The sequence below is a fragment of the Polypterus senegalus genome, chromosome 11 (assembly GCF_016835505.1).
Source record: "Polypterus senegalus isolate Bchr_013 chromosome 11, ASM1683550v1, whole genome shotgun sequence".
Classification (NCBI taxonomy): domain Eukaryota; kingdom Metazoa; phylum Chordata; class Cladistia; order Polypteriformes; family Polypteridae; genus Polypterus; species Polypterus senegalus.
Genome location: NC_053164.1, coordinates 155,242,295 through 155,266,233, shown reverse-complemented (window position 1 = coordinate 155,266,233; position 23,939 = coordinate 155,242,295). Strand labels below are relative to the sequence as shown.

The following is a 23,939-nucleotide window of genomic DNA, read 5'->3' as shown; positions in this document are numbered from 1 at the left end:
GACTGACCACGCTCCACTCCAGTGTGTCTACATACAGAAAGATTTGCATTCCCAGCTCTCATGTATTGTAGTTCATTAGCTTGCAGACATTTGATTTTGATGTCCACCATCGACCCTTTTCTGTGCACATCAACGCTGATGTCCTGTTGAGGCTGACCAAGCCCAACTTCAACTGTTGGTGTGCACAAAGTTTAATATATAAAGTATATGTTGTCAGAAACTCCACTCTGAGTCATAGGGTTTGGGGCAGCCACCCATATATTTGGTATTCTGGCTGCAAAGTTGCGAAAATGTAAACAGCACTGAACAGCACTAATGCACACAAAACCAAATCCAAAACAGAACTGAGGGAATAGGGAAAAGGTGGAGGCTTTTAAAGGGAAAAATAGGAAGTGAGGTCAGAGGGGTCCGACTCATAAGGGTCTTCAACCATAGGCTCAGACTCGGAAGTGACGTCAAGAGGGCCAGGTGGGATCTCCCGTGAATGGTCTGCAGGAAATGGAGAAAAAGAGTCAGTGCACTCTGCCACATCCCGGTCTGATTCTGAATTGCCCTTACTCAAACCCTTTAGCTGCCTCCCATGCGCATGTGCGTGACAATGTACATATGTGCATGTGTGAGTGTCAGATTGCTCATAAAAGTGCTCACCATGAGCAGTAAACAAAAAATAGTGTTCTAAGTAATTATTTTATGCAATACTTGTGGCAGTCTTTAATAGAATGAAATTGTGTGTCTGGAGGTAGTGGTTCAAAGCAGACAGGAAAGCAAAAGAAAGTACCATTGTAAACAATTTTTATTTATAATCTATACTAATAAAAGACAAAGCCCTCACTGACTGACTGACTGACTCACTCACTCACTGACTCATCACTAATTCTCCAACTTCCCGTGTAGGTGGAAGGCTGAAATTTGGCAGGCTCATTCCTTACGCTTACTTACAAAAGTTAGGCAGGTTTCATTTCGAAATTCTATGCATAACGGTCATAACTGGAACCTATTTTCGTCCATATATACGGCCATAGCCATAGCCTGCAGCTCATTCGCCATGTGAGGCGGAGTTGCATCCCGCATCATCACGCCTCCCACGTAATTGAGTGCCTGCCCATATAAGGTAAATATTCGCGGGTGAAGGACTGTGCTTAGCATATTCATGAGTTCAGCTACTGCGGAAACCCTCTGACACTGAACAAGCCTTTGTACACATATCAATAGGAAAGCAAAAATGCACTAAATATAGGCGAAAAGAATAGTATACTGTGAATTTGGTGGAAAAGATCTGTCCAACATGGACAACTGAAAATAGTGACCAAAAGAAGAAAATTAGCATTTGAGGATCAAAAGGGATGACCTGTCTGGTAACAAGCCAAATCTAAAAATAAAAAGCAACAAAACCAAAATGTTCAGTCAAAATAATAAAACATAAATTAACATTTTTGTCTTTCCCTGTAACCCAGTTTTCTTTTTGTTGTGAATCTAAAGTATGCACACAGTAGTATGTGTACTGCCATATATCATACTGACAGCATGATAACATCAAGTTGATGTTTCCAGAAAAAAATCCCATGACTGGCAAGAGATGCATTTGCTGCCATGTTAGAACAGAGAAGAGTAGTACCCATGAACAAAAGGCAGTACAAAATGGTGTTGCAGTGATGTTAGAAAACTATAACAACAAAAAGGTATAACAATAAAAAATATTAATTTGAAATTTTTTAAAATTATAAATCTGCTGGAGCCAAAATTAATTACGACACATCCAAATTGAAGGAGTTTTAGACAGCAGCACACTATTTAGTAAATCTTTGAGATTGTTACAAACGGTCATAGTTGATTATAATTCAGAACAAGAAGGTAGAGTAGAATCTGAAGAAACATGACAGCTTTAGATTAGTGAAGTTCATTTTGCTGACAGGCATATTATAAGCTATAATGGGCTTATTATAACAGTTACTTACCACAGCCTGCATTGATGTCTGAGACATTTTTATACCATTGGTTGATTATATACAAAGATATGCTTTAAGTAAATAAGACTAACCCCCAAAACCCCTACATTTCCAACACCCATCTTACTTACCTTACATGTACATCCCTCTCTTTGATTACCTTGGTTGCAGAAGTTCTAAAAATTAAGTGTTGACACAATTTGTTTATATAAAATTACTCCAGATATTTTTAAATTGTAGCTATTTTTCAGTTATTTATGTTTTAAAATGTAAGAAGTAATAAAGTATCAATGTGTGGTTTCCATTGTGGCCTTGTTATCTTTTTAGTGACATACCTGTCAGGCTGCACTCAACTGCTAATTTCCTATCTTGAAAGCCTTTTGTCAGTATGAAAGAGGATGACTAAAGAAAATATGGCAGGCTTTTGTGGGAATAAGTACGTTGTCTTTGTTAATTTATTTTAAGTGATTCATATTTTAATTATTTTTTAATTAGGATGTCACCTTTTGATACTTTGTTAGCAGCAGAGTAAATACAGTAAATTGCATTATTAGTACATTTTGAATCATTCAAAAATGAATATAAAATTACAGTAAAATGATTACAACTTCGACTTACACATACAAAAGTGATTTGAGATATCAACACAGTTTCTTGAGAGACAATAGTGTATGTCAAAAAGTAAGACGTAACCATTTCACAGAAATTCTGCTGTCTTGTTAGCAACCACATTTAACTGGTACTTGTTTTAATTGTATTTAATTTCTTTAATATCATGGTGGTGCAGTGACCTGAGATGAAGACTGGACTCCTTTGGTACTGTGTCTCTTGGGAGAATCCTTGGGTATCACTGGTTTGACTTTGTATCAAATGAGCAGTTGCTCATGGAGTCCCGAATGAGGCAAATTACCTGCATTGTGAGGGAGCGTCAGTTATGGCACTACAGCCATGTGGCACGATTCCCCGAGGGTGATCTAGCTCGCAGGATCCTCATTGTTGAGGACCCAAGTAGCTGGATCAGGTCAAAGGGATGCCCACATAACACCTGGCTGCGGCAGATAGTGGGTCATTCCCAGAGGGTGGGACTAGTACAAGTGTCTGCCTGGGGGGGTTGCCAACCAGGATCCTGAGCTGTTTAGTCGTATGGTGGATGCAGCAACGCACTGTACCAGTGCATGCTCCCCAACCTTACGTAACACTGACTGTTTAGTCCCACTATCTCATGGATCAAGTAGCCAATCAATGTCTGTTTGGAGTCTGTACATTCTCCATCTGTCTGCATGGGTTATTACCATGTGCTTCACTTTTCCTCCCAAATTTCAAAGATTAGTGTCTTAGGGTTTTTGATGACTGCGGTGGGCTGGTGCCCTGCCCGGGGTTTGTTTCCTGCCTTGCGCCCTGGAATTGGCTCCAGCAGACCCTGTGACCCTGTAGTTAGTATATAGTGGGTTGGATAATGGATGGATGGATGGTTGTTGATAATTCTAAATTGGCCCTAAGAGTGAGCGCAAGACACTGGTTTCCCATTAGACTGCTGCTGTACATGGGGTGGCTGTTGTTTTGAGTTGGAGTCTGAAACATGGCAATAAGGGGATAATGTCTCCAAAATAATTTCAAAAGCAGGCCAGGACCATCACTGGCCTGCCCAGCAAAATGCTCAAAAGAGTAAAAATGATGTACTTAAAAGGGCAAGCTGTAGTAAGTTCAATACAAAATTCTATTGCTGTAATCCAAGAAAAAAAGCAGAAAAATCTCAAACACTCATAAATTGAAAGAAATAAAACAGCACTCACAATCTCCACACGATCTCAGTGCTCATCTCCTGGGTTTCTATGTCTGGTCGGCATATAGAGACAGAAGGATGACCCAGTAGCAGTGACTGCAGGTTGGACCCACCCTTTGGATCTCCATTCTCAAAGTACAGGGAATGGCTATATGAGTTGTTTTGTCTTGATAGAGTAATATATTACTATACTTTCCCCTTTTGTATTATTAATATGTAGCCTTTGTCAGAATGCCTCAAATCTCACAGACTTACCATTGTTTATTAGGTATTAGACCATATACTGTAACTTGTCCCCACCTTCCCTTCTACATTTATAACCTCAGGCAATTAGTTGTAGTAAAAGACAAGCAGGAGTTAAGTTACAATTTAAATAAAGTATTATTGATAATATTCATAAATAATAAAAATATGCAAAGTATATTTGAATATTGGCAACCATACAACCTGATAAATATTGATGTGTAGTTTCAGGTGGCACACAGACTTGTTAGTTATTTAAAATGTCTCTAGTTAAGTCCTCATTTTTGGTCAGCTTTCTTCAGAACAGGCCGCATGCCTGTCTCAATTTGGCTGCCAAGCTGTGCTCTTCATTGTGTTGTCCAAACCCTACATCCAATAGGGCATCATGGGACTTACAGTGGGATGCAAAAGTTTGAGCAACCTTGTTAATAGTCATTATTTTCCTGTATAAATCGTTGGTTGTTACGATAAAAAATGTCAGTTAAATATATCATATAGGAGACACACACAGTGATATTTGAGAAGTGAAATGAAATTTATTGGATTTACAGAAAGTGTGCAATAATTGTTCAAACAAAATCAGGCAGGTGCATACATTTGGGCACCACAAAAAAGAAATGAAATCAATATTTAGTAGATCCGCCTTTTGCAGAAATTACAGCCTCTAAACGCTTCCTGTAGGTTCCAATGAGAGTCTGGATTGTGGTTGAAGGTATTTTGGACCATTCTTCTTTACAAAACATCTCTAGTTCATTCAGGTTTGATGGCTTCCGAGCATGGACAGCTCTCTTTAACTCACACCACAGATTTTCAATTATATTCAGGTCTGGGGACTCAGATGGCCATTCCAGAATGTTGTACTTGTTCCTCTGCATGAATGCCTTAGTGGATTTTGAGCAGTGTTTCGGGTCGTTGTCTTGTTGAAAGATCAAGCCCCGGTGCAGCTTCAGCTTTGTCACTGATTCCTGGACATTGGTCTCCAGAATCTGCTGATACTGAGTGGAATCCATGTGTCCCTCAACTTTGACAAGATTCCCAGTCCCTGCACTGGCCACACAGCCCACAGCATGATGGAACCACCACCATATTTTACTGTAGGTAGCAGGTGTTTTTCTTGGAATGCTTGTTCTTTTTCCTCCATGCATAACGCCCCTTGTTATGCCCAAATAACTCAATTTTAGTTTCATTAGCCCACAGCACCTTATTCCAAAATGAAGCTGGCTTGTCCAAATGTGCTTGAGCATACCTCAAGCGGCTCTGTTTGTGCTGTGGGCGGAGAAAAGGCTTCCTCTGCATCACTCTCGCATACAGCATCTCCTTGTGTAAAGTGCGCCGAATGGTTGAACAATGCACAGTGACTCCATCTGCTGCAAGATGATGTTGTAGGTCTTTGGTGCTGGTCTGTGGGTTGACTCTGACTGTTCTCACCATTTGTCGCTTCTGTCTATCCGAAATCTTTCTTGGTCTGCCACTTCGAGCCTTAACTTGAACTGAGCCTGTGGTCTTCCATTTCCTCAATATGTTCCTAACTGTGGAAACAGACAGCTTAAATCTCTGGGACAGCTTTCTGTATCCTTCACCTAAACCATGATGGTGAACAATCTTTGTCTTCAGGTCATTTGAGAGTTGTTTTGTGACCCCCATGTTGCTACTCTTTAGATAAAATTAAAGGAGGAGGGAAACTTACAATTGACCCCTTTAAATACTCTTTCTCATTATATGATTCACCTGTGTATGTAGGTCAGGTGTCACTGAGCTTACCAAGATAATTTGAGTTCCAATAATTAGTTCTAAAAGTTTTGGAATCAATACAATGACAACGGTGCCCAAATTTATGCACCTGCCTGATTTTGTTTGATCAATTATTGCACACTTTCTGTAAATCCAATAAACTTCATTTCACTTCTCAAATATCACTGTGTGTGTCTCCTATATGATATATTTAACTGACATTTTTTATCGTAACAACCAGCGATTTATACAGGAAAATAAAGACTAACTTTTGCATCCCACTGTAATGGCTTCTGATACAAGCCAATTCCAAACAGGCATACTTCAGACTAATGGGGCACAGAATACCTTTCACACCTGCCCCCAAAACCATTTGTTAAGGTAAAGCTTGCTAGCTAGGCAGTTCGCCTCCATGCGGGGGTTGACTGAAAAAGTCCTGCAGAGAATCACTTGCCAAACTTGTCTGAGGCACTTCCGCCAACCCTGTCATAAAATTACAAAGAGACTTAGTCCATTGCTGTCCTTGTCAGTGATAGACATTATTGTTATAAGTGTCAAATAAAGACATAAAAAATATTTCTCAACTTATATACAAAATTTCATACCACAACATGAGTCCAGCTGCACAACTCAGTAGGTCCATGTTTCAGTAGCTTTTCTGGACGGCCAATTGGATTGCAGGTTTTTGTCACTTGGCTTACTTGACTTAAGTCAGATAACCCTTCCAAAACCTTAATCTTAACAACCATTTTACCAGTTTGTATCACCGATTTATAACGTAAAGAGACAATCTCCTCAATTGAGTGGTGCTAGTGAGGTCCGAAGGTAGAATTTATTGGGAATGGCAGCACTACATGTAAAGATAAAGTACCTAAATGTTAAATCATAAAAAAAAGAAATTTCATTAGAATTTGTAAAATAATAATTCAAAAATAACAAAAACAACAGAAAAATAGAAAATAAATACAAGCTAGGGAAATATCTGTAAAGAAAAAGACCATTGTTAATTTTATAATAGTAGTGCAGTTATAATGCTGTTTCTTTTAATACTAAGATTACGAAGCACAGTATTTTTATTTGACCAAATGCTATGGTACCTCTTCATTTTCATTACAATCAAAATATACATTACATTAGTGGCAAAGTCCTATTCTATCCTATTTTGAAATCAAACTCTTCTTTAATTATGCTTTTTGTTCTAAAGTATTGTGCTTAGTCTATGATTTAAATATGAATCTGTAGGATGAATTACACAAAATGTATCATCTGCTGTTTACATTTTACATACTGTCACTATTATATATTTTTTTAATTAATATGGTAACCGGTGTAATAAAGCTGCACAGGAGATTGCTGTTGTTGCACAACTTATATTTTTCACTTCAGTCCTGTAACAAATGGTGACCTATGTATGATCACCTCAACTCCTTGGTTATGAGAAACACCTCCAAAGCAACAACAACAGAAGATTCTGCATTCTTTTATGACTAGTCTAGTGTGTCTTCCCTTATTTCTCACAAACTCTGTATGTATCTTTAATCACGTCTCACTCATGTTTCTCTTCAATAATGCATCCACTCATTCTTCCCCCTTTTGAAAGCTGTTCCTGTCATTCATAGTGTCCACCCCTTCTGAGTGAAGATGTCCTTAACATTAGAATCCATAAGGCCTGTGAAAAAACTCATAATCCTGGGCCACCTTACATTTCTTCTCACCTCTCCTCATCAGCGTCTTTTGTTTTGCAAGCATGTTGATCAGCACAAACAGCTTGCATCCCATCCCCCAAACCAACGGAGCTGAGTCCGTCACAAAATTCTCAGAGCTCAGGTCTCTTCATATGGCAGTGAGTGCCTGGATGTGTATATTGTAAATAGTATATCATTATTTGGAATACATACATTTCATTTGTGTTCTGTGTCTACAATGATTTGTGTAAGTGTAGGATGAAAAGAAATGTGAGGCAAACAATGCTGAACACATACCTAAAGCAGACACAAAAATGCTGGTGAATCATGTCTTCTTGGTATCTTGTCGTCACTTAAATTTTTTGTTATTCAGTTTTATTCTTGAATAAATGCACACTTGTTTCTTTATATCTTTGTGAAAGTGCTTATTTTATGTTTCTGTAATGAGATTTAATCTGTCTCTGCCTCTTTCATGCGCACACACACACATTCATACATGAAAAAATCACTATTTGAAAATGCTATGATATTTGAACAGGAATTGTCATTTTTGTGGGTTTTTTTTCCGAACACCAACATTTGTATTTTTGCTTCTGTCCCTTCAGCAATATCTTTTACAGGTAGCAAAACCTTATACAGTGATCCCTCGCTATATCGCACGTCGACTTTTGTGGCTTCACTCTATCGCGGATTTTAAATGTAAGCATATCTAAATATATATCATGGATTTTTCACTGGTTCACGTATTTTTGCGGACAATGGGTCTTTTAATTTATTGTACATGCTTCCTCAGTTGCTTGGCCCAGTTGATTTCATAAAAGGGACGCTATTGCAAGATGGCTGAGAAGCTACCCAATCAGAGCACGTATTACATATTAAATAAAACTCCTCAATGATATACGATATGCTTCCCGTGCGGTGCTTCGCATACTTGAAAGCCCAAACAGCAGGTATTGATTTTTGATTGTTTGCTTGTCTCTGTCTCTCTCTCTCTGACATTCTCTGCTCCTGACAGAGGGGGTGTGAGCAGAGGGGCTGTTCGCACACTGGCCTAGAAGATACGGATGCTCCTCTAAAAAATGCTGAAAGACTACCTTCACATTGTTGCCTTCCTTGTAGCTGCTTTGTCTGGCGGTGCCTCGCATACTTAAAAGCCCAAACAGTCCTATTGATTTTTGATTGTTTGCTTTTCTCTCTCTCTCTCTCTGACATTCTCTGCTCCTGATGCGCACTCCTTTGAAGAGGAAGATATGTTTGCATTCTTTTAATTGTGAGATGGAACCGTCATCTCTGTCTTGTCATGGAGCACAGTTTAACCTTTTGACTAAAGGGTGTTACTTCATGTCTAGAGGGCTCTAATAATGTTAGAAAATGTATTTAGAAGGTCGTAAACAGGTTTTCTATGCTCTAACTGCGAAAATATTCGATTTATAAATAAAGAATCCTACTTCGCGGAAATTCATTAATCACAGCAGAGTCTGGAATGGATTAACCGCGATACACAAGGGTTGACTCCTCCCAAAGACACTAGAGGGCACAACACTAAGCAAGTGTCAGATATACCTAACCTTCTACCTGTAAAGGCCACAGAAGGTTGACTGGAGATTTCCATGTGTACCACGTCTTAGCAATATCCATCACGTCATCTTGGTCTGTTCAGAAGAACTAGAACTTTCAAAAGTAAACACTGCCAAGAGGCCGTGTGGCAGCACATGTTTTAAGAGTGAAATGAATGGAAGCATGTAACTTTCTTTAAAAAAGCAGTGCAAATATTGCTTAAAAGACATGGGTCTCATGTATAAATTTAGTTTATTCTTGTAAGGTAAAAATGGTGTATGCCTAAAAAAAAATTGGTTTATGAAATTGTATGTACACCATATATCACACCAAATTCCTTTAGGGTCATTACATGTCAAATCAACCGATTTTCCAGAAATCCTACGCACTTCAATCACAAAAAATTTTAAAATAAATACCATTTCTACCAATTTTATCTAGGAGACACCCTATAAATTTATTTTGATGTAAGAACAATACTTTCCAAGTTACAGTCAATTTTATGAGCGCAGAGGGGTGTCAAATCTGTCACAGCTTTATTTTTTCATCAATTTCACAAGAATATATCTCAATAACAAAGCCACCTAACATCTTAAAATTTTGCATACTGGTACCTTTTTAGGTATAGTATGTAACAAAATCAATATGTTTGGTCCAGATGACACCACTTAGTAAGACCTTCAAAAAATGGAAAAAAAATTTTTTACACCTTTGTCTTTACCATGTTTAGGCTTTCAGAAAGCATACTTCTAACTTTTGGGGTCTAATTGTCTGACCAGCTTAATGCACTGTGGTAAGGTACAGACATTTTTAAAGTTAATTTTCCTATATCCTACATGGTCCCTTCTTTCTCAAAAAACAACTCTTTCTCTTCTTATGTCAATCTTTCATTTTTTTATTTTCATTGTAAACGTGGGTCAAATTCACCATTTGTCAGTAATTATATTCTTCATCACTAACGTGGGTATTGGATTAATGGAAAAAAAGGAATCACCAACGGCACATTAACCATAAGACATGACAAGAGCTACTTGATTTATCATTAAATACAACACTAGTGATTATGAAATGTTAACATCTTGCAGCAGGAGGAATGTGACCCATTTTATTGCTGTTTCATTCAAAGTGCAGAGTGTAGGGCAGCTTTGATTTTGAGATCAAGATGGTCCTGACTCCCACGGACAGTTGTAGGTGCACTTATCAGTGCAATGACACACTGTAATAGCACCCAACAAACATTTTCTCGAGGTGGCCAATGGAAAGACCATACAAGATAGTTTGGAGGCATGAAACAATTTTATCATATATGCACCCAACATAGCTTCCAAAGGAGACTGGTCTGATGTGAGGGATGCTTCTGATCCATCAGGAGTGTGATCATGAGAGGGCAGGATCTCAGCTGCTGATTCAGTGGTGAATATTTAGACAATCAATTGACTGTCTTCACCAGACAACTGGCTGATTTTGATTTTTCTGTAGGGATGTAACAGTGATATTCTTGAGTACCAAGTACTCTTTCAGCCATGAAAAGTCACATTCTCTGTTTAGCATCATGAGAAAGGATATAGACATTTAATATGAAAAAAAGTTTGACATTTTTGATAACTTAATGATTGAAATCTCAATGATTAACATCTAATCAAAAAATCTTAAGTCTGTTTTGGTTACAAATATGTGTTTCTGAGGTCTAAACATAGCTACGCCAATAATTCTAATTAAATTTTGGTCAATTTCAAGGGGCTGCTTTGACCATGCAGGGTCATGTGGACCAAATGTTTAAATTTTTTCCCATATTATACCAATTAATGTACCAACGTGCAAAGTCTAAGCCTGCTCACTGGTTTACTTCTTCAGCTATGACTTGTGAAATCTGATGAAAAAATGAGGCCGGATAAAATCGACAACCTCTCGGTAAACTGGCTGCATCTGGAAAGTATTGATCTTGAATCAAACAAATTTTACAGGGTGTCTTTTGACTAACATGGGTAAACCTGGTAATTTTTCCACAATTTGCTTGAGTCTGAAAGGCATGGGCCATTGATTGATTTACTATAGAATGACCCTTTATAAATTTTAAAACATTTCAAAGATATGCATTTGTGTATGTGCTGTTAGACATTCCCTGTCATCTCCTGTTAGTAATCAGGAGTAAATGTATGTCTTAAAATCATTTGAATATTCATGATGTAATCACCACATACATTTTGCCTTGTTTCTGAGTAATGTTACTACAAACTATGGGAGAGCACAGAAAATGAGCATTCATTGAATATGAACTTGAGGAGTTACTGACTGAAATGGAGAACTACAGAACTGCAAAAAACATTGTTTATGGTGGTCTCTATGCAGGAATCACAAATATGAAAAAAAAAGATTGGGACCAAGTGACAGCAGTTGAGTGGAGACAAAGCAAAAGTAATATGCCATCATTTAGTGCCTAGACTTCCACCAGTATACAGCAGAACATTCTTATTGAACTTGTAACGATAAAAAATTGCCAAATAAATGTCATCTTTACAATACATAAAAGTGCCTTTACATTCAGCATACAACATTCAAAGGTCTTTGAATTGGTATTGCATTGATGGACCTGGGTCATACTTGTGCTCATCTCAGCCCATGTCAGTTAGGAGATGCAGTTCATGCTTCTGTACTATATTTTACAGTGCTGCAAAAGCCATCACAATGCGACAAACCTTAGTGGAACTGTAGAGCACTGTGTCATCCAAAGAGTTGCCACTATCACCTGAAAGAAGAATTACACACATTGTCTATAATGTACTAAAAGTAATTGCAGTCCTACTTGCCTAAAAGTCAACCATCACACGTAACATGATATTTTTGATATCCACTGTAGTAACTTTGTCTCAAAAAGGCAAGAAACCATGGTTTGATGACAAAATGTATGTGAAAAACTTAAAGCCTTAAAAATTCTTACTTCTTACCTGGAATGCTCCGAATACTTTTCTAAATTAAATAACAAGAATAGAAACATCCCTTGCCTTCTGTTAAGAGCAATGTGAAGCAATATGTCATATAAAATTCATTTTCAAATAAAAAACATCAGTTCCATTATTTTACTGGTCAGCTAGACAGCATTAAAATGAAGATCAAAACAATTATCCAAAGAAATTATTTCAAGGTTAAATTCATTGTGTGCACTGCTTTAGATAGATAGATAGATAGATACTTTATTAATCCCAAGGGGAAATTCACATAATCCAGCAGCAGTATACTGATACAAAGAAACAATATTAAATTAAATAGTAATAAAAATGAAAAGAATTAAAATAAAATTAATGTTCGCATTTACTCCCCCGGGTGGAATTGAAGAGTCACATAGTGTGGGGGAGGAACGATCTCTTTAGTCTGTCAGTGAAGCAGGACAGTGACAAAAGTCTGTCACTGAAGCTACTCCTCTGTCTGGAGATGACACTGTTAAGTGGATGCAGTGGATTCTTCATGATTGACAGGAGTTTGCTTAGTGCCCGTCGCTCTGCCACAGATGTTAAACTGTCCAACTTTAATCCTACAATGGAGCCTGCCTTCTTAACAAGTTTGTCCAGGCGTGAGGCGTCTTTCATCTTTATGCTGATTTAACTTGGTAAATTAAAGTTTTCTCCTAATTTTACAATGCATCCAAGTATCTCAAATTTATGTAAAACTCAAACACCACTTAGAAGCTGGACAAATGGCCAGATTATATCAATGTGCAGATTTGAAGCCTGAAAACTAGGGAGGTTTCTGAAGTGTGGCAGCTGCCATTTCATTTTTATTCTTGTTGTGTGTAAATAATAGAATTCTTATTGGTACCACTTTAAAAAACACTTTTTGATGTTTTTAAAGAAATAGAAAATAACACAGTTTGTAATAATTATTACAGGGTTTGCATATTCCCTGCTTGCATATGAGGATATATTGGTGTCAGTGAGTGTGCATAACTGTGTATGATTACCTGTTTTAAATGTGTCAGTAATACTTCTCAAACACCAAAAAAGTTTAGTCCTTTATAAGTTGTGAAGTAAATTACATTATTCCAAAATATCTATAGTAAATAGCTGGATAAAATCTAAACTGATATTTTTATTTATAGATTTATGTTACTGGATTAAAAGCAGCCCTTACAAGCAGCACTTTTATGAAAAAACAAAAAATATTGGAAAATAACATAAAAATGATTGCAAAACAGTGCAATTCTTTTGCAAAATAATAATCATTTTTTTCATCAGACACAGCCACAGTATCTTTTATAACTTTATCTTTTTAAAGGCCTAACAAATTGATCAAAGCCTGGAAGAGTAGGTAGAAGAGTTTTTTTTTTTTTTTTTTTTGAAATGTTACTAATTTTACTGCAATCATTCCATACAAATCAATCAATTTTCACAAAAAGTAGGATTAAGAACAAGTCAACCCCCACTTCTGAGAGAGAGAGAGTGCATGGCCAACGGAGTAAAACTTAAGGCTTGTAAACATACCTAAATTGCTGAGTTTGATAAGTCAAAAGAGATGAATGGAGAAGAAAAAGAAATACAGAAATAATTGCTTCCTATGTGCTTTAAGAGCTTATTCTAAAATATTACTGATTAGATCCTGCCATGTTTTGAAAAAATCCTGTACAGATCCTCTAACTGAGTATTTGATTTTTTCCAATTTCAAATAGTATAAAACATCGGTTTCCCACTGACTTAAAAGAGGAGAGTTAGGATTCTTCCAGTTTAGCAAAATAAGTCTGCGTACCAAAAGTGTAGTGAATGCAATCACAGTTTGTTTGTCCTTCTCCACTTTAAACCCATCTGGAAGAACCCCAAACACAGCTGTTAATGGGTTAGGAGAGATTGTGAGACCAAGGCTGTCTGAAAGATAATTAAAAATTTTGGTCCAGAATGATGTTAATTTGGTGCAGGCCCAAAACATGTGACCCAGTGAGGCTGGGACTTGATTGCAGCGTTCAGGGTTGGATCTTGCCCTGAAAACATTTAAGAGAGTTTTAGGCAAGACAGATGTGCTCGATATATAATTTTGAGTTGAATAATTGTATGCTTTGCATATGGAGCTCGAGTGAATTCTCTGCATTGCTATTTTCCACTCCTTTTCTGATATATTAATTGAGAGATCTTTTTCCCAGTGTCCTCTTGGATCTTTGAAAGGGAGGGACTGTAAAATAATTTTATATATTGCAGAGATGGTGTCTGAGTCCTTGAAATTGAGCAATATTTTTCCAGCATGGATGAGGGTGCAAGATGAGGAAAATCAGGCAGGTTCTGTTTAACAAAGTTCCTAATTTGAAGATAGTGAAAGAAATGTGTAGCTGGAATGTTAAATTTGGAATGTAATTGTTCATAGGATGCAAAGATGTTGTCTATATAAAGATCTCTAAGCAAGTTAATCCCAAATTTTTCCAGATATTAAAACTGCATATGTTTGCGAAGGTTGAAAGAGGTGGTTCTCTTGCAGAGGTGCCACAGATAAAAGCTTCTCCATCTTAAAATGCTTTCTACATTGGTTCCATATTCTGAGTGAGTGAAGCACAATTGGGTTATTAGTATATTGCCGATAACTTGCATTTATTGGGGCACAGAGCAGGGAATATAAAGAAGTACTGCAGGATTTTACTTCTATTGCGGACCAGCCTGTGTATGTTCATCTATTTGTGTCCAGGTTTTATAGCTTGTATGTTTGCTGCCCAGTAATAAAACTGGAAGTTAGGTAGAGCCATGCCACCTTCTGCCTTTTGTCTTTGTAGGGTCGCTCTTTGGATACGTGGATGTTTTGAGTTCCAAATAAATGAGGTTATTGTTGAATCTAATTGCTTAAAAATGATTTATTGATGTATATTGGAATGTTTTGAAATAAAAAGGAGCTTAGGAAGAATATTCATCTTAACAGTGTTAATTCTTCCAGCTAGAGTGAGATGAAGGGTTGACCATCTACGCAAGTCCTGCTTAATTTTTCCATGCAGACGGCAAATTTTGTTGATAAAGAGCTTTATGTTTACTTGTGATGTTTACCCTAGGTATTTAAACTGTTCTGCAATGATAAAAGGTAGGGTGTCTAATCTAATATTATATGCTTGAGAATTCACTGGAAAGAGTACACTTTTATTCAGATTAATTCTGAGACCAGAGATCTTTTGAAATTCTGTGAGTGCTGTTAAGACTGCAGGCACAGAATTTTGTGGTCTGATATATACAGTACCATATCATCTGCATATAGAGAAATTTTCTGTTCCAGTCCTTCTCTGATAATCCCCTTTATCTGATCAGCATTTCGACAGTGTATTGCCAGTGGTTCAATGGCGATTGCAAACAGCAGCGGTGAGAAGGGACATCCTTGTCTGGTACCACATTCTAGTTTAAAGTAGTCTGAACAAATGTTGTTGATACAAATTGAAGCTTCTGGATTGGTATACAGTAGTTTGATCCATGCACAAATGTTGGGCCGAACCTAAATTTCTCCAATGTAGTAAAAAGGTATTTCCATTCAATCATGTCAAATGCTTTTTCTGCATCCAATGATAATAATATTTCTGGGGTGTTTGACTTAGTTGGTGAGTATATTACATTAAACAGGCGTAGAAGATTTGAAGATAAGTGTCGACCCTTGATAAATCCAGTTTGATCTTGTGATATTACCGAAGGCAGCACTTTCTCCATCCTTCTAGCTATGATTATTGAGAGTATTTTAACGTCATTATTCAAAAGTGAAATTGGTCTGTATGATACACATTGTAATAAGTCCTTATTTTGTTTAGGAAAAATGGTGATTAATGCTTGGTGAAAAGTTTGAGGAAGAGTTTGATTGTCTCTGGCTTCTGTAAATGTTGCTAATAGGAGGGGAGCTAGCTGAGCTGAGAATTTCTTATAAAATTCTGCAGGGTAGCCATCAGGGCCTGCTGCTTTCCCACCTTGAAGTGACTTTATAGCATCTAGTAATTCTGATAATGCCAGAGGTTTATCTCCTCCGCACTAAAAATGTCTATTTGTAGTATCTGTAATGTATCCAGAAATGCATTAGATTGTGTGTTGTCTTCTTTAAACTCAGTAGAATATAAGGATTTATAGTAATCTCTAAATGTGTGCATTATATTTTTGTGGTCGATGATTTTGTCTCCGTTTGTGTTGGTGATTACTGGGATTGTGTTGTGGACTTCTTGCTTGTGAATTTGTTGAGCTAAAAGCTTATTAGCTTTCTCTCCGTGTTCATAGTAATGATGTCTGGATTTATAAATTAGTTGTTCAGTTTCTTTAGTTGTCAAGAGGTTTAGTTCTGAATGCAGAGCCTGCCTTTTCCTATGTAGAGCCTCGCTTGGAAGCCTGGCATGTTCTTCATCTATTCTAGTAATTTCGCTTTTTAGCTCTGCTACTTTCTTGGTTTCTAATTTATTTCTGTGGGAAAGATATGAGATAATCTGTCCTCTTAAGAAGGCCTTAAGAGTTTCCCAGAGTATTCCTGCAGAAATCTCTGAGGATGTATTTGTCTCTAGGAAGAAACTGATTTGTTTGGATATAAATTCTGTACAATTCTCGTCTGCTAATAGAAGTGGGTTGAGACACCATCTGTGAGGTGAGTGTGTGGGGCATAGTAACTTTAGCTCCAAGATCAGAGGTGCATGGTTAGAATTAACAATAGCATCATATTTGCAAGATATAATCGTAGGCAAGAAATTATCTATAAAAAAAATAATCAATTCTTGAGTAACAATGATGTACTGGTGAGTAGAAAGAATATGTTCTTGAGTTTGGATTTAAAAACCTCCAGGGGTCTGATAAGTTGTGATCAGTTATAAACTTTGTAATTATCTTTGCAGTGTTAGATGTCATCCCCCTGTGATAGAAGTCCTATCTAAGAGTGGATTTAAAACACAATTAAAGTCCCCAGCCATTATAATTTTATGAGTGTTCAGATTGGGAATGGATGCAAATAAATTTTGTATAAATTCCTTATCATCAACATTAGGTGCATAAGCATTTATCAAAATCATTTTACAGTTAGATAAGTTACCCATGACCATCACATATCTCCCTTCAGGATCCAATACTACATCTGATGCTACAAATGAGACTGTTCTATGTATGAGAATTCCCACACCTCTAGTTTTCTTTGTAAAGCTAGAATGGAACATTTGGCCAGTCCAGTCCTTTTGCAGCCAGAACTGATCCTTGCTTAGTAAGTGGGTCTCCTGTAAAAATACTATTTTAGCGTTTAAACCTGTTAGGTGAGAGACTACTTTCTTTCTCTTTAATTCGTGATTCAGGCCTTTAACATTCCAGCTCACAAAGTTAACTGTCCCATCATGGAGACATTGATTCTGAATTTTTGATGTCATTTTATAGTCTTAACTGGAAGTGAGACAGCTTTAACCTTAATTTCCTATTTCCCAAGAGTTATTGCCATGCAGCCTATTGTTACATTGGTAGTTATAATTATAAAGATTAAAAGGATAAATTAGATATAGATATAGCCTGCTCTCTTCCCCCCCCCTCCCATTTTGCTTCCCTACATGAGGCTTGACCCCACTTCACGTAGTCCCAGTCGTCTGACATACCCAGAGACAGAGCACGTCCAAAGCAAAACAAGCCCCCATGCAGCGGCGTTTTAGGATTAAAAAATAGAGATATCTATTACCAATATAGTCTAAATACTATATGCCTAAAATATAATCATTAACAAACTATGAACTTAAAAATATACAATCTTCAGGAATCTTAATGTATTAAGATAATAAACTCAGATAATAAACCCGGGGAATGGTGTTAGAAAGTGGTCCAGAAAAAGCATAGTAAGTCTTAATGCAATAATAAAAATAACAATAAACCAAGGGTATGATGTTAAACAGTCTCCTTTAGGGTAGAGAAAAAAATAAATAAATAAGATAAAAAAATAAAAAAAAAGAATTAAGCACAAACGTCTATAACTGTAATTAAGGTAGAAGAGTAAATCAAGCATATCCTCTGTTTCCTGAATTCATATTTGAAGATAACCATAACATGTAAAACAGTGTGGCTGTGTAACAGGTCTTTTGTATAGTACAGAAAGTCACTGGAATTGTCAGGCTATTCATCCACCATATTTACATCATATGTGTCCTTGCAGAAGTTACCATCTTTAATAAAGATTGAAGGCCTCCTAGCTATTACCTTTTCACACTCCTATAATTTGTAAAAAGAAACTGCAGAAGTACAGTAGAAAACAAACACTGTTATTTACTCTATTGTATCCTGCATTTACAGTATATTATCCTAAAACATCTTTCCTACACTGGCCATAAGGAAAATAAGCAATCCACAGTAGTCAGCAGGACTAAGTTTAGAAAACCTAAATAAAAAATAATTTAACTTAAACAGAAATGTCTTTGAATATGACTTACTACTCTGTTTTGAATAATGTAATTTCTGTTAGATTTATGAGAAAGACAACTTTTACTTTTATTTTCCAGGAAAAAAGGAAAGAAAGTCTGATTGTAGTGAATGGCAATGGAGTGTCTGTGTGGCTATCGATGGGGACTGCGGTCCGGGAACAAGGGAGGGAACTCGAACAGGAGCTGAGTGCAAGCAAACCATTAAAACCCAGAAATGCAAGATTCCATGCAACTGGAAGAAGCAGTTTGGAGGTGAGTTGTATAAGTTCTAAGGTATAAGGCAAGATGGATCAAAAATATTAATTTCTTTTAGGTTAGATACATTTTCTTTTTGCAGTGTATGGCAGGCTATTACTGGCACTTTACCCATATGTGCTATTCACTATCTTTTTTACATTTATGTACTATTTTTCACTCACTTTCTAATACTTTATTTGGAATTTTATATTTCTTCTGTGCCAATTAAACATTTATTATAGCTGTCAAATAAAAAAGGTGAACTTTGCTCCACTGCCAAATATACATAAAAAAAATTCACAAATAAAAGATAACATTTTAAAAGGGTTTCAGATAATTTCATGCTATTAGGCCTTCACCCCTTCCTATAGGTATTCACTGTTTTCTTGTCAGTTAGGCATCCAGATTTAGGTGAGCAAAACAGAAACCTAGAAGCGAGGGTGGTCTGGAAAATCAGTCACCAGGCAAAACAATTCAAAAAGACAAAGGTCATAACTGAAAGCATTTAAAGTTCAAAAACATAATGGGTTTTAAGGCTTAAGAAAAAACAGACATGAGAAACTTCAAGTTACTTTTAAGGTAGAATTCAAGTAAGAAAAGAATACAAATGTTTATTTAAATATATTGCTAAGTTGTGCCTAAGAAGCCTTAGATTACAGGTATGTAATTACAATGATCAGGCAATTCTGGCAAGCATAAGTACAATCTGCAATATGCTATATAGTTACTGAATAAAATATGCAAAGAAAATCTTTGGGCTTTGGAAAAAGACTATGCAAACATAGTAAAAATATCTAATTCTCTATAGTAGACATCCAAAAACTTTCCCTTGACAAATTACATTTTGTTTTAAAATAAATTTTTCTTCTAGCCTTTTTTATACTACTTGATGTTCATTTTCCTAAAAATGAACAATAGCACAGCAAGGCTGATAATCTTTATATCACTGAGAAAATGAATATGGTTTTGTGGATGTTTGAGATGGAGAAATTCAATTAAGACATTAGGAAAACAATGTCTTTATCTAGTCATTTAGAGGTATGGAGTCTTTAGTGACCACATTTAAAGTTTAAAACATTGCCCATCATAAATGTCAGTGCCTCATTTTGTTGTAAAATCAAATAAAGAGCTTCGGCAGCAGGGACAAGACTACTCACTACCTACCCTCTTGTTCATCTCATAGCAACTTGACTTCCCATGAATATAGCTAAAATTTTATTTTGTATGCTTTTACTTTTAATATAACATAGTACTGTACAACATTCCCAAACCTGCTTTATCTAAATAGTGGGACACAAAGCACTGAGGTGTATTTTACCAATATAAAGGTGCAAGGCATGAATCAGCCTTGGATGTTGTATCAGTTTGTCATAGGGTTTGTCTTTTCAAGAGTATGCACACTTGGAAATTCTTTGTGGGAGGGGAAAAAATGACTATACAAGTAAAACCTGTGTAGACTCAGGAAAAATATGCAGAATCCACTTAGGCAGTGGCTGGTGTGGTATTTGAACCCAGGATATTGGATATATGAGACAATAGCAATAATCAATATTCCCAAGGCATTTGAGGCATTTTTTAAAACCATATTACAAAAAACTAAATTTCACAGATTGACCTAACAACAATGTATCTGCAGACCTTGATTAATTTATTAGTTTCAGTTTGGTTGTGCGGTTTGTCTTTGTCTGTCACTATGTAATAATTGACTTCAGTTTTAAGTGCGGACCATCATGATACATTACTGTTATTTATTTTGTGATCTAAAAAAAAGCACAATTATGGTAAATTGTTATTTTTTCAACCATTATTTTATTTTATCACAATGATAATGTGCTCCTCATGGCAAAAAGAAACTTATGTGGTGTTTAGAGTTTTTGTTTTTTAACAAGCTTTTCAGAACTACCAGCCTTTCTGTGTGACATTTCTACTTGTCATTTTGTTTTTGTTTTGACTTACTGGCTTTTTCTGATCATTGTTATCTTCTGACCATGCTGTTTGCTCTCCCCGTCTCCTGGTCTATTACAAACTATTTCATTCTGCCTTTTTTAATCTGTGGCATAGTACTTCAACATCACTACTTGCTAGAGTGACTGTTTAATAGGTAAACTGTATTTTCCTTACCTTTTTCTTTTCTTTCTTCTTGCAAAATAATGTTAGTGCATCAGACAATGGCAGAATTACCTTTCTTCTTTGTCATGTTTCTGTTGTGACCTAGGAGTCCCAAGAACTAAAAAGATTCAAATCACTTTAAATAATGCTAACTAGAGTAGGATATCACCATCAAATTCTGGCTAGTAATAAGGCCAAGCATCAAATCTTTATAAAATAAAAACTCTATTCTCTATAAATGCTTCTCAATAACAAAGCTCTGTGGAGCACCAGGAGCAAAGGAATTGCCCAAAAACACTAAGGTAATCCAATGCAAACAAAGTCCCAACCAATACAGCAATCCAAAAACATAACCAAATACAGAACATAGAGGTCAAAATTCAAAAACATACCAAAGGCATAAGCACAGCAAAAACACAATTAATTCATCAACTCCAGAGTGCATTCACAATGAACCGCCAAGTGGGGGTTAGGTGGTGTGGGGCGGAACTGGGCATGGAGTTTACTGCCGGCCAGGTTTAGAAGTGTAACAATAGTGTAAGAATGCAGATTCATAGTAGTTTAAATTCCAGTACAAAGTTAAAGTGCAAAACGTTTATGCTTGCCTTAATGCTAAAAATATCAAAATAAAACAATGTGAGTTGGAGTTGTGAAGATCACAATTACATTATAGCAATAACAAAAATATGGCTAAATAACAAAGATAAGGATGAGTACAGCATAGTTGATTACACATTTTTAGAAAGGATAGATGAAAGAAAAGGAGGGGTTCCCTTTTATGTAAAGGAATTTAAAATGCACATCTTTTCTACATTTCAATGCTGAACTACATCTTAGTGAGGATGTCTGGATTCAGCTGGAAAGCATTAAGAAGAGAAGGCTTACTTCTGAAGTGTGCTACAGATACTCCAATGCAGACAGTAATTTCAATATGTATTTAAATATATTAAGAAGACAGGTTTTGAGGGGGGTAATATAGTCATTTGGGACTTTACTCAGATATTAATTGAATTAATCTTGCAAATACCAGAGTATAAATGATGAACCACTAGGGTCAAATGACCATAACATTATACAAATTCTCAGTGATTTAGCAGAGCATGGATAAAAATACTAGAAATATGAATCATAACTTTATTAGGCAAAGTCTGAACAGGTGCAGCAAATATCTAAAGGGGATAAACTTATAATCTTTTAAGTGTGGAGATACATACTGTATAATTCTAGATAGGTACATGTAAAATTGGAATTAGCAGGAAATTAATATATAATATTAATTAATATTATATATTAATATATATATATATATATATATATATATATATATATATATATATATATATATATATATATATATATGGTGTGTTAATAGGGAAAATGAAAAAGAAGCTCACAAGGAAAAAGCAGCTTTATGAAGTAGTATATAAGGCTAGGAACTCCAATGCTAACATTATGAGAGCAAATGGGTAAATATTAAGAAGACTGTTATGAAAGCTAAAAGGCAGTTGTAGAGAAATATTGCAGATGAGTCAGAAAATGGCCCAAAGAGATTCTTTCAGTATTTCCGTAGGAAAGAACAGTCAAGGAGAAGGTGAAGTGTATTAGGGAATAGTAAAAGAATTAAAATATACAGATAGTAAAATGTGACTTCTTTCAGGGATTCATTTAAGATCAGAACAGCTATTAAACCTTTCCCAGCATGTATTATATTGCACAAGCTTGTGAAATTTAGAGGGGAACTTTAGAACAAATGATTTTCTTCTATTTGAATTAATATATCTGCTATTTCATATAACCTTGACTCAAATTAGACATGGCTATGGCTATGATTATCTTAAAATTATATAGTTCAAGGTAAAATTAGGTGAAAGTAGATTATTTCATGTGAAATAGTATAATTTTAAAATATAAACATGTTAAATTTGAAAGGTTTCCTTTCACCAAGCCATATAGATTCACATATTTCATTTCAATTGCTTCATTATATATCTGGAAACAATGAATACAAGACATGGATGTAAAATCAATATAATATTTCCTTTTAGTTGTTCATATAAATAAGTTCTTTTTAAATTTCATAATATATGGAATTAAGTACATTTTTATTTGAAATATACAAATGGCTTCATTTCATCCAGAGATATGAGACTGATGGAGGCTTGACAAACCTTTGAATGGTGTAGCAAGTGTGTGGTAGGATTTTTCTGGCATGATTCACATATTTCACAGCTTTGGCCTTTAAAGGAACAGGATGAGCTGCGTTCCAAGGCTGAAGCTATCAAAACATTTGCTGAAGTTTACTATTAGCTTGTCAACATAGTCAAAAAAAGCAGACCCATCTCTCTTACCTGGAATCTGTTCCTTCACTGATTGGAATTGTGCACAGTCTTTCTGCAGGTCTCCATTGAACACCAAGTTTCTTCTGGAAGGTTCAGACAGCTGTCATCAGGTCACAAACTGAATTGTCCTTGCCCTCTAGGTTTAGATTCTGTTCACTCAGGTGCAAAGTGATATCAGCCAAAAAAGACACAATATCTATCTTTTTCCCCACCTCCAAAAATGTGAAAATTGTGTTGCCTTCTTGCTCTTCAGCTGTGCCAAGAAAGTTGCAATTTCCATTCTGGTGGATCAGAAGTACTCCAACATTTTGCCTTTGCTGAGTCATCTTACATTGTTTTGCCACAGAAGATCATCAGCATTTGCATCCATTTCCCTGAGCAATTCCCTGAGCATGCAATACAGATGGGAAGAAGATGCCCTGAGAAAGTTTATCATTCTCATCATTGTGTTCATCAACTTAGCATACTTGTCTGACAGGGTGAAGCATAGGAGTGTTTGATTATTTTTGTAATGGTAAGAAATGAGCTCAGGATTGTCCTCTTTCATTCATGTCACAGCTCCCTCTGCCTTCCTGTCATGGCAGGGCCTCCATCTGTGGTTATTGAAACCACTTGTTTTGGCTCTATTCCTCTCTTTGCTAATATTTTTATGGCCAGGTAGATGTTCTGTCCTCTTGTACTGGTCTGAAGGGATGTGACACCCAACAGGTCTTCACAGACCTCTTTCTTCTCCTTGTTGAATAATCTTACATAAACTGACAACTAAGCATTGGTTGCCACATCTACAGCTAAGTCTACACATAGTGCATTTTGAATTGCTTCATCCAGCTGTTCTAACACATTCTGCACTAATATTTCTGTTTTTCATGTGGCTGTTGATGTTGAAATGGGGATTTGGTTGATCTTTTCAAATAACTCTTGTTTTTGTTTCCCCTCCAGTAAGGTTTCAGC

The 23,939-nt window shown here is 36.2% G+C and overlaps 1 protein-coding gene across 1 annotated transcript in view; it reads left to right on the top strand.

The window, feature by feature from the left end:
• ptn (pleiotrophin) overlaps positions 1-23,939 on the top strand; it is a 347,933-nt gene that overhangs the window by 235,037 nt on the left and 88,957 nt on the right. Inside the window, exon 3 of the mRNA XM_039769955.1 lies at positions 18,382-18,555. Coding sequence (XP_039625889.1) covers positions 18,382-18,555 — 174 coding nt within the window. The remainder of the gene's footprint in view (positions 1-18,381; positions 18,556-23,939) is intronic.